Raw genomic sequence first — 12,416 nt, forward strand, 5'->3', positions numbered from 1 at the left:
GGGGGGCGGGGCCACCCGGTGACCCCGCCCCCCTCTGACGCACGGTGACATGACGGGACTTCCCTGTGGCATTCCCCGTGACGTCACAGGGAAGTCCCTCAAGTCACCGTGCGTCAGAGGGGGGCGGGGTCACCGGATGGCCCCGCCCCCCGTTATTTAAGAACCGTCAGACGAAGAGACGCCGTCACACAGCGGGAGCCTCCCTCCATGCCACAGCATGGCTGCGGAGCGGCCCGGAGAAGAAAGGAAGAAGAGAAGAAGGAAGAAGAAGAAGAAGAAGAAGAAGATGAAGAAGAAGATGAAGAAGAAGATGAAGAAGAGAAGAAGATGAAGAGAAGAGCGGGAGCCTCCCCCCTCATGCCATGGGTGCGGAGCGGCCCGAGGAGAAGAAGATAGAAGACGCCGCGGAGAAGATGCTGGACGAGAACGCCGGAGGAAGAACCAGAAGAGCCAGAAGAACCAGAAGAAGAAGAAGATGAAGGAAGAAAGAAGAAGCATTTAAATAAAGGAATTGTCAAAAACTGTCTCTTGTCATTTTTAACATTTTTGACAGTTTTTTAGTGAAATGGTAGGGGTAAGTACCCCCTTACCATTTCACACAGGGGGGGGGCCGGGATCTGGGGGTCCCCTTGTTAAAGGGGGCTTCCAGATTCCGATAAGCCCCCCGCCCGCAGACCCCCACAACCACCGGCCACGGTTGTGAGGATGAGGCCCTTGTCCTCATCAACATGGGGACAAGGTGTTTTGGGGGGCTACCCCAAAGCACCCTCCCAATGTTGAGGGCATGTGGCCTGGTACGGTTCAGGGGGGGGGGGGGGCCGCACTCTCGTCCCCCCCTCTTTTCCTGCGGCCTGCCAGGTTGCGTGCTCGGATAAGGGTCTGGTATGGATTTTTAGGGGGACCCCATGCCGTTTTTTTTTTTTTTTTTTGGCGCGGGGTTCCCCTTAAAATCCATACCAGACCTGAAGGGTCTGGTATGGAATTTAGGGGGAACCCCACGTCAATTTTTTTTTTTAATTTTGGCTGGGGTTCCCCTTAATATCCATACCAGACCTGAAGGGCCTTGTATGGAATTTAGGGGGACCCCCACATCATTTTTTTTTTTTTATTTTGGTTCGGGGTTGCCCTGTGGGGAATTCCCATGCCGTTTTTATCAATGAACTTCTATGTGTATTGTCGGCAATGCAATAGCCGCGGTAGTTTTAAATGAGTTTTTTCCTTCCAAATGTCATTTTGCTGTCAGACTGTTCTAAACACGGGAAACATGCGCCCCTTTACAGGCATACTATAGACACCCCCCAGGTACGAAATTTAAAGGGATATTACACTTTTATTGTTTGACTTTAAGTATTATTAAAATCACTGCTCCTGAAAAAACGTCCGTTTTTAAAACTTTTTTTTGCATTGATCCATGTCCCCTGGGGCAGGACCCGGGTCCCCAAACACTTTTTATGACAATAACTTGCATATAAGCCTTTAAAATTAGCACTTTTGATTTCTCCCATAGACTTTTAAAGGGTGTTCCGCGGCATTCGAATTTGCCGCGAACACCCCAAATTGTTCGCTGTTCGGCGAACTTGCGAACAGCCAATGTTCGAGTAGAACATGAGTTCGACTCGAACTCGAAGCTCATCCCTAATTACTAGGAATAAATGTTGGGTGAGGACTGAGACAAGAAAAATAATAAAGGGGAATGTGTAACATTGAGAAAATAGGGGAAAGAAGCACTACCAATGCCACATTCGAACGTTTAGGAACAAAGAGGAGGATACTACTTAAGTAGCCAAAAATCTGACTTTTTAGGCATGGAAACAATGGAGAAGTGAAAAAATATATAATTTATTAGAAAAAATACATTATGCAAACACAATGTTGAAAAAGAGATAAAAACATGAAAACTGATAAAGTCAGCACAGTGAGCCCTTGTGCATCTACACATTTCGCCGTGAGGCTTCTTCAGGACATGATCAAGGTTCAAAGGCGTAACAAAAGAGAAACAGAAAGCAAGTCTCACTGTCTGAAATGAGATATATTCCAATTAAAACAGAAATGTTACGTGAACGCATTAGAACATGTTATATTAAAAAGCATGTGCTCAACCATCCAAGGAAGAAACTGAGAGAACAGCAAAATGGTAATGAAAAAGTACTTTTGATTTGGTAGGCCTCATGTACAAAATCCCCGTAGTAGAAAATATAGGGTATTTATTTTGAAGTATGGAAAAGTAGAAAAAATACAAAAAGCTCTAGCACAAAATGTATGGTGTAGCTAGTAGTATATATATCATTAAACATTAGTTAAGCTAAAATACCTACTATTTTACATCTTCCAAAATATATCTAAAGCAGGGGCCCATGTGTATCTTGTATTAAAGGAGAGACCGTCCAGCTATTGAAACTGAAGTATACAGCGTCATAGAAGAGCAGTAGGCCCTTATCAGGTTCAGCATTGCTGGTGGTGTGTGCCATAGCCTCTACTGGTATACAATACCTGACGGTACAAAAAGAACAGGGAAAGGCTACATGATATACCTCTTTTTCCCTGTTCTTTTTGTACCATCAGGTATTGTATACCAGTAGAGGCTATGGCACACACCACCAGCCATGCTGAACCTGATAAGGGCCTACTGCTCTTCTATGATGCTCTTCTATATATGGACAGGCTGAATGTACCCAAGTTAATCGATCGATTAACTTGAGTACGACCAGCCTGTCAGATTTTACATACAATTATCGCTAGCAGCTCTAGTAGCCACTAGCAATAATTACTGTGTTCTCCTGGCAGGGGCGGTGTTCCCACGCCCCACAAGGAGAATACAATGGCTCCACAGCAGGGGTTCCCCCATCAACACTGTCTGTGTTAATGGGGGAATCAAGCATTTTTTTTTTCTGCAACCCGTGGGACACAGATAGAGAAAAAAAATCATAATTTGGCCAAAATGTGGAAAAAAAAGTGCTTGCTTTATATATACTTTAGTATGATACATAACTAGAACATCTAATAGGGTTATATCATTGCATGAGATTTCCCCTCACTTTCTGTCTTGATGTCACCAGAACAGGAAGTGAGGGAATCTCCCTGTGGGAATATAGCCAGCAATTGTGGAGAATTATTTGTATGGGTTCTTGGTTCGGCTGATCGGAGTGTTCGGTAGCTGCCTTTGTGTTCGGAAATGGAATGTCTTAAACGGCTTTAACCCCTTTCATAATTGTGGTGTCATTACAGGCTGCATTTGCTGGTCACTGGTAAGGCTGCATTGAAGGGCACTGGTAAGGCTGCATTGATGGGCACTGGTAAGGCTGCATTGAAGGGCACTGGTAAGGCTGCATTGATGGGCACTGGTAAGGCTGCATTGAAGGGCACTGGTAAGGCTGCATTGAAGGGCACTGGTAAGGCTGCATTGATGGGCACTGGTGAGGCTGCATTGAAGGGCACTGAGGAGTGAGCGGCCTGGGGCCTGGGCCCCACTTTGCACAATCAATACAGGAAGCCAGAGGAGAGGGGCCCCGAGCCAACACACTCAGCACTCCTGACCTCACTCCTCTGCACAGACCAACATGTGTGCGGACACCTTGGGGCAGGAGGGGCCCCACATATTGGAGCCTGCAACTCCAGTCATTGCAACTTCTTTTAGAAATTCCCTGTGAGGGAACCATTATCACACACTGTGGTGTTTTTTTTGTTACTAAAGCATACAGGTTAAATTATTTTGTTGTTACATCTGTTCTATATTTGTTTAATGCATGTGAATTTGGGTTGTGTCCTCGTAAACCGGCACTTTACAATAAATGTTGCACTTTATTTGTTAAAAAAAGAGTGCGTAGTGTATATATATATATATATATATATATACAGTATCTCACAAAAGTAAGTACACCCCTCAGTGACATTTGTGTAAATCTTTTCTTCTATCTTTTCATGTGACAACACTGAAGAAATGACACTTTGCTACAATGTAAAGTAGTGAGTGTACAGCTTGTATAACAGTGTAAATTTGCTGTCCCCTCAAAATAACTCAACACACAGCCATTAATGTCTAAACTGCTGGCAACAAAAGTCAGTACACCCCTAAGTGAAAATGTCGACATTGGGCCCAATTAGCCATTTTCCCTCCCCGGTGTCATGTGACTCGTTAGTGTTACAAGGGCTCAGGTGTGAATGGGGATCAGGTGTGTTAAATTTGGTGTTATCGCTCTCGCTCTCTCATACTGGTCACTGGAAGTTTATCATGGCACCTCATGGCAAAGAACTCTCTGAGGATCTGAAAAATAGAATTGTTGCTCTACATAAAGATGGCCTAGGCTATAAGAAGATTGCCAAGACCCTGAAACTGACCAAGACCATACAGCGGTATAACAGGACAGGTTCCCCTCAGAACAGGCCTAGTCATGGTCCACCAAAGAAGTTGAGGTCACGTGCTCAGCGTCATATCCAGAGGTTGTCTTTGGGAAATAGACGTATGAGTGCTGCCAGCATTGCTGCAGAGGTTGTAGGGGTGGGGGGTCAGCCTGTCAGTGCTCAGACCATACGCCGCACACTGAATCAAATTGGTCTGCATGGCTGTCATCCCAGAAGGAAGCCTCTTCTAAAGATGATGCACAAGAAAGACCACAAACAGTTTGCTGAAGACAAGCAGACTAAGGACATGGATTACTGGAACCATGTCCTGTGGTCTGATGAGACCAAGATAAACGTATTTGGTTCAGATGGTGACAAGCGTGTGTGCGGGCAACCAGGTGAGGAGGACAAAGACAAGTGTGTCTTGTCTACAGTCAAGCATGGTGGTGGGAGTGTCATGGTCTGGGGCTGCATGAGTGCTGCCGGCACTGGGGGGCTACAGATCATTGAGGGAACCATGAATGCCAACATGTACTGTGACATACTGAAGCAGAGCATGATCCCCTCCCTTCAGAGACTGGACCGCAGGGCTTTATTCCAACATGATAACCACCCCAAACACACCTCCAAGACCACCACTGCCTTGCTAAAGAAGCTGAGGATAAAGGTGATGGACTGGCCAAGCATGTCTCCAGACCTAAACCCTATTGATCATCTGTGGGACATCCTCAAACGGAAGGTGGAGGAGCGCAAGGTCTCTAACATCCACCAGCTCTGTGATGTCATCATGGAGGAGGGGAAAAGGACTCCAGTGACAACCTGTGAAGCTCTGGTGACCTCCATGCCCAAGAGGGTTAGGCCGGGTTCACACTATTGCGAATTAGATGCGAGATCCCCACATCCAATTCGCAATAGCAGGAGATTGTGACTAGCTCTTTATGGAGCCGGTTCACATATCTCCGATGCGGCTCCAGTGCAAATTTGCACAGGAGCCCTGTGTCTTTTGGTCCATTTCAGGTCCGATTTCAGCCCAAAATTGGGGCTGAAATCAGACCTGAAATGGTGAACCAGGATGCATAGGACCCCTGCTGTGAGCCGCATCGGCATTACATGTGAACCGAGCCTAAAGGCAGTGCTGGAAAATAATGGTGGCCACACAAAATATTGGCACTTTGGGCCCAATTTGGAGATTTTCACTTAGGGGTGTACTGACTTTTGTTGCCAGCGGTTTAGACATTAATGGCTGTGTGTTGAGTTATTTTGAGGGGACAGCAAATTTACACTGTTATACAAGCTGTACACTCACTACTTTACATTGTAGACAAGTGTCATTTCTTCAGTGTTGTCACATGAAAAGATATGCCGCGTACACACGAGCGGACTTTACGGCAGACTTTGTCCGGTGGACTTTTCGATGGACTTTACGACGGACTTTCCGAATGAACGGACTTGCCTACACACGATCAACCAAAGTCCGACGGATTCGTACGTGATGATGTACGACCGGACCAAAACAAGGAAGTTCATATCCAATAGCTGCCCTAGCGTCGGTTTTTGTCCCTCGGACTAACATACAGACGAGCGGACTTTTCGACCGGACTCGAGTCCGTCGGACAGATTTGAAACATGTTTCATTTCTAGGTCCGTCAAACTTTTGAGAAAAAAAAAGTCCGCTGGAGCCCACACACGATCGAATTATCTGACGGACTCCAGTCCGCCGGACCAAGTATGCCGTAAAGTCCGGTCGTGTGTACACGGCATTAGAAGAAAATATTTACAAAAACGTGACCGAGGGGTGTACTTACTTTTGTCAGATACTGTATATGCTTATAAAGATGGGCTAGTGCATTTATAAGAAAGCAATATAGGATGAAGCCTAGTGGAAACAGGATTCATAATTGTTACTGTTGTGACAAAAGGGTGATTGTGAAGGGTAATAATTGTTTAATATAATGATGAATAATATTTGAGGCAAATCAGTTTAAGGCTGGATTCACTTCTATGGCATTTTTAGTGCTTTTAGCATTTTGCAGATTTGCACTACAGTCCATTTAACATGGTATCCTATGGGACATGTTCTGTAGTGCAAATCTGCAAAATGAAAAAAGCACTAAAAATGCCAAAGATGTGAATCCAGCCTAAAAGAGTGTTATAGAACTTTTACCAGTCAACTTTTATTAATTGTGAATCTCAATATGAGGATCTTATATATGTGAAGATATGTACCAGACAGATGTATTGGCTGACAGGAAATCAATGGAGTTTTTTATAAACTCTAAGGCCCCTTTCACACTACTGCGACTTTTTTTTGCGAAATTTTTGCCGTGATTTTGGGGCCGCGATGTTGACGGAATTTCAGGGAATGCCTGTGTAACTCGCATCAAAGTCGGACCAAAGTAGTACAGGGACGTACTGTCGGTGTCAGTCGGTGCCACTTGAAGTCTCACAGATATGAATGGTACTCATTGGAAATCATGGGGTATGACTTGTCATGCGACTTTGCAGTCCCAAGTCGCAGGACAAGTCCCAAGTCTTTGCTCTTCAGTTCAGTTTCAGTGTCTGTGTCTGATTGGGTGGGATTTCCGGGGCCCTGTAGCCAAGGCTAAAAGGTAAGAGGGAGAACTGTGGTAGAATTTAACCCCTACAGGGCCTCTATAAACTGCACCATAAAATTGTCCTGTGATAGGTTTATACATTTTTGCCCTTTAGCTGTTTCTGCAGTGCCATTACTCCGGTCAATTTCCGGGTAATTACCATCCCTCATTATTTTCACTGTCCCAGCCCTTGCAGCCCTTTCCATCTGTGCAAGGAGCTGAGTCTCCACCTCCTCACTGCCACTGGGAGGTCTATAACAAACTCCAATGATAACCTTTGTAGTAGGCACACCCATGTACAGTTCCACCCATAATGCTTCAGCCTCATCACAATCTCCATCAACTGGGTCCTCTTTCAAAATCACTTTGAGATCATATCTCACATAGAGACAGCCACCACCACCCCTCCGTTTTACCCTGTCTTTCAGAAAAAGACCATAGCCGGGAATATTAATAGCCCAGTCATGAGAAGAATGAAGCCAAGATTCAGCAATACCAATTAGATCATAGTTCTCCTCGTGCACCAGAGCTTCCAACTCCTCTATTTTGCTTGGCAGACTTCTGGCATTGGTGAACAAACACTTTAATTCATTGTCACTTTTTGTAAACGTATTTTGCATATTTTTTATTTAGTACAAATAGTACAATTTCCAATGGTTGGTTGTAACATAAAAAACCTTCTTATCCTCTGCCATAGCGCTCCCCCATCTCTCCTCATTCCACCTACCAATAGGGACTGACCCCTGTCTGCCCCATTATAGTCTAATTCACCCTCCTCCCTCAATCCTAGTTTAAATACTCCTCCAGACTTCCCGTAAACCTCTCCCCCAGCACAGCAGACCCCCTTCCATTTAGGTGCAAACCATCTTTAGCATATCATGTACCCCAATGAAAAGTCACCCCAGTGCTCTAGAAACCCAAGTCCCTCCTTCTTACACCAGGTATTTACCCATGCATTCAGTTCTCTAATCTCCCCGCATGGCAAAGGCAATATTTCAGAGAATATCACCTTGAAGGTCCTGCCCTTCAACTTGCAGCCTAGTTCTTCAAATGGAGCATCCACCTTCCATATATTCTGTCATTGGTTCCAACATGGACCAAGACAGCATGGTCATGCCCAGCCCTTCCCAGTAACTTAATTATTTCAAGTAATTGCTTTAATTTAAGAGACAATCCCAGCCATGACTATTCTATGGAAGGTCGATGGACCATCATGGCTCATTCGTGCAGTTTTTCCCATAATTATTGCAACATGGAGTTGGTGCTGTGTAGTCACACAGTACCCAAAGGAGTATGAAGTTCTGCTGAACCACCATGTCACCTATAATACACTATTATTGGAAACATGCAACTGGTGATACCATAGGGGTCAACTTTGATTGTCTCCACTCCACCCCCCCCTCCCCAGCCAGAAGCAGCCGGCTCTCCCCTGTCTGAGGCTTAGAGGGGAAAGATCAGAGTCCCAGAGAATAAGTGCAGCACATGAGAAGTTGTGGAGCAATGAGCCATGCAGATCCCAGAGAATATAGACAATGGGGGGCTAGGACATTCCCCTCCTCCTCACTCTCTGATCCTTCACTGATGAGTTCCTGTGTGCTTGTTTCCTCTGGAATTATTTATCAGTGTTTTATGGCTGCTGTAGACAAGTGATGGAGCCACGCTCTGACAATATTATATCCCGATCCCACCAAGTAACACAAATACAGGGATTTTCAGGAGTCTCTGTCCCGGAGATTTGTGTTATCCCCGGACACAGTCATATATCATCACTGGAAGATGATGTGATATTCGGGGTAGGCCTGGATGTCATTAAATATCACAAACATTGAAGGATTCTGGATGTTATCCGTCACGCTGTCATAAAGGTCGGTGGGGTTGGCTGTATTTTTGGCTGGAGGTGTTATTATCCCTTGATTTCCTGCACAGTAGAGTCCGGTGAGAACACGGGCCAGGTACATGTGTCTCTGTCCATTTCCACCAGGTCTGGCGTAGTTTACAGAATAATTTGCATTGACTGCAAAATACGTTCCATTTCCATAAGCAGTACCTGTTTGAAAAGAAAGACACGTCACACGTCAATATGGGAGAGTTCCAGAGAAGAGGTGCAGCAGGAGAGAAGGTCTGGAGGTGAGAGTGAAACAAGACGACACTAAGACATAACACACCGGATGTTATAAGGAAGAGGCCAGCTGTACTCTATTTGATCCTAGCTCTTGGTATTAAAGCCCAGCTTAGTTCTGAATGGCATGAGGAAGGGTTGTGAGATCTCTGTCTGGCTTTTATTACCTGATACAGTAACTAGGTTGTGTCTAGACCAGCCTTTCTCATGGGTTCCTCCAGAGGTTCCTAGGGGCTCCTTGAGCATTGAGCAATTTTCTGCCTCTCAGATAAGTTCCCACTGTCACTGATGATCTTTTTTGCTATTTGTAAGGGGGACATTCATCCCAATGACCATCCTGCTAAAAAGGTGCATCTCATAGAATGAGAATAGCTTCAAAAATTTCAGTAATTCAATTCAAAAAGTGAAACAGATATATTTTATATAGATGTGTTACATGCAGAGTGATATATTTCAAGCATTTTTTTGCTTTAATTGATCATGACAGTATAGTATGCACTCAATACTTGGTCGGGGCTCCTTTTGCATGAATTATGGCATCAATGCGGCGTGGCATGGAGGAGATCAGCCTGTGGCACTGCTGAGGTGTTATGGAAGCCCAGGTTGCTTTGATAGCGGCTTTCAGCTCATCTGCATTGTTGGGTCTGGTGTCTTTCATCGTCCTCTAGAAAATCTCCCACAGACTCTCTATGGGGTTTAGGTCAGGCGGGTTTGCTGGCCAATCAAGCACAGTGATCCCATGATCATGTGACCAGGTATTGGTAGTTTTGGCAGTGTGGGAGGTGCCAAGTCCTGCTGGAAAATGTAATCAGCATCTCCATAAAGCTGGTCAGCAGAGGGAAGCATGAAGTGCTCTAGAATTGCTAGAGGGCTGCGCTGACTTTGGACTTGATAAACCAAATCCAGCAGATGACATGACTCCCCAACCATCACTGACTGTGGAAACTTCACACTGGACCTCATGCAACTTGGATTCTGTGCCTCTCCATTCTTCCTCCAGACTCTGGGACTGCGATTTCCAAATGAAATGCAAAATTTTCCACAGTTTGTGATGATTTGGGGGGCCGTGTCATCTGCTGGTGTTGGTCCACTGTGTTTTATCAAGTCCAAAGTCAGCACAGTCCTCTAGAAGAAAATTCTAGAGCACTTCACGCTTCCCTCTGCTGACCAGCTTTATGGAGATGCTGATTTCACTTTCCAGCAGGATTTGGCACCTCCCACACTTCCAAAACTACCAATACCTGGTCACATGATCATGGGATCACTGTGATTGATTGGCCAGCAAACCCGCCTGACCTAAACCCCATAGAGAATCTGTGGGAGATTTTCAAGAAAAAAGATGAGAGACACCAGACCCAACAATGCAGATGAGCTGAAAGCCGCTATCAAAGCAACCTGGGCTTCCATAACACCTCAGCAGTGCCACAGGCTGATCTCCTCCATGCTACGCCGCATTGATGCCATAATTCATGCAAAAGGCGCTCCGACCAAGTATTGAGTGCATCCTATACTGTACATGGACAGACTTCTCACTAAGCCAACATTTCTGTATTAAAAATCCTTTTTTTTATTGGTCTTATATAATATTCTAATTTTCTGAGATACTGAATTTTGGGTTTTCACTCGCTGTAAGCCATAATCATCAAAATTAAAAGAAAAATGCTTGAAATCTATCACTCAATAAAATATATCAGTTTCACTTTTTGAATCGAATTGATAAATTAACTTTTTGATGACACTCTAATTTTTATGAGATGCACCTGTATACTGGGAGATGTGGATTTAGTTATTATTAGCAGGGCTTCCCTGAGACTGGAAAGTTATTTCAAGGGTTCCTTAATGATAAAAAGGTTGAGAAAGACTGCTGTAGACTCTCTTGTAGGTAGGTACACCAGTAGAATGTATTAGTCCTTATTGGATTCAGGCAGTCTACTAGTCATGGCACCAGATGAAGGTATGCTAAATCTCAATGTACCCCAGTCTAAAATGGGGTCCCCCCTTACATTGGAGTCCCCATCCTCATTTGAGTCCTCTGTCACATCAAAAGCCCCCCCCCCCCCCCCCCACCATTCCTTTCACATCTGAGTTTTCTCATCAAAGTCTACAGTTGTCCTCTCGCTTTTCACTTTAGAGTCCTCAGTCCCCCCCCCTTTACATTTGAGTGCTCAGTCCCCTCTTTCATATGACGGTCCTCAGTCCCCACCACCCTTTCACTTCAGAGCATGCAAATTCTCTATTTCACATCTGAATCCTCAGTCCCCCTTTACCATAAGAGTCCTACCTTCTGATTTTTACCACAGAGGAGCAGTGGTGTGGGTGTGGGAACAACAGAAGAACAACCCCTTCTGAATGATGGGGCTGCCCTGAATGCCACCCACTCTGGATTAGCCTCATGTGTTTCTATGATGCAGTTGACTAGCTTACCAGCACCATGGAAACAGATGATGCTGTGTGAAAATACCGGACACAGTGTGGCACCCCTGATGGACCCAGATGGCAAATTGATGGCAGATTGACAAATGCAGCTGTAGTGGGCCACAGCCATAAGCTGGGTCCTTGGGGTAGTGTCTTTAAATAAAAAGAGAAAAGAGCACCACAAGGGTTTTGATAGTCCGTTTGAGTTATTAGTTGCAAAGTTTTAAGAAAACTGAAAGGGTTCTGGTACTGTTTGTGTCTCTGAAGGGGAGATTTCCCAAAATTCCCTCATCTAGTGAAAACATATGTGTCTAGGAGTGATAGGGTTCATTAGGACTGGAAGTGAGAGGAAATCTCTCCAACAGGGACACAGACAGCAACAAAAGCCTGGTGGAGAAATGTTATGGTATGTATATAGAAGAGGCAGCTCTGGTGGCCACTAGGGATAAGCTTGATGTTCGGGTCAAACACACGTTCGACTCAAACATCGGGTGTTCGCCTGTTCGCCAAAGAGTGAACATTATGGGACGTTTGCGGCAAATTCGAGCGCCATGGAATGCCCCATAAGGCACTGCAAGATCGCACACGCTCTGTGGAATAATGGACAGGGTACTTGAGGCAGAACAGCGGGAGGAAGAGGACTTCCTTACCTCTCAAGGCCCCCTTTATCCAGATAGAATTCCTGTGGGCCAACCAAACACACAGGATAAAGAGGAGGAGGAGGAGGAAGATTGTGTCAGCATGGACGTGGATAATAACACTCAGCAGCAGTCTTCAAGGGATGGTTTTCAGTCCCCAGGAACCCAAGGAGTTGTACGTGGCTGGGAGGAGGTTGTTACGGATCATGTGATCCTTAGTGACCCAGAGGACTCAGAATCAAATGCCACTGTAAACTTACGCTGCATGGCCTCCCTGATTCTGCAAAGCCTGCAAAAGGACCCTAGGATTTG

The 12,416-nt window shown here is 45.2% G+C and overlaps 1 protein-coding gene across 3 annotated transcripts in view; it reads right to left on the reverse strand.

Annotated features, from left to right (window-relative positions):
- Nucleotides 1–7,530: 7,530 nt before the first annotated feature.
- Nucleotides 7,531–12,416, reverse strand: part of LOC141147312 (protein mono-ADP-ribosyltransferase PARP14-like) — a 50,189-nt gene continuing 45,303 nt past the window's right edge. For all 3 annotated transcript variants that reach the window (XM_073634528.1, XM_073634527.1, XM_073634526.1), the window contains one exon: nt 7,531–8,979. In XM_073634528.1, the coding sequence (XP_073490629.1) occupies nt 8,699–8,979 (281 nt within the window). In that variant the 3' untranslated portion in view covers nt 7,531–8,698. The remainder of the gene's footprint in view (nt 8,980–12,416) is intronic.

Source organism: Aquarana catesbeiana, linkage group LG06 (assembly GCF_042186555.1).
Source record: "Aquarana catesbeiana isolate 2022-GZ linkage group LG06, ASM4218655v1, whole genome shotgun sequence".
NCBI classification, from domain to species: domain Eukaryota; kingdom Metazoa; phylum Chordata; class Amphibia; order Anura; family Ranidae; genus Aquarana; species Aquarana catesbeiana.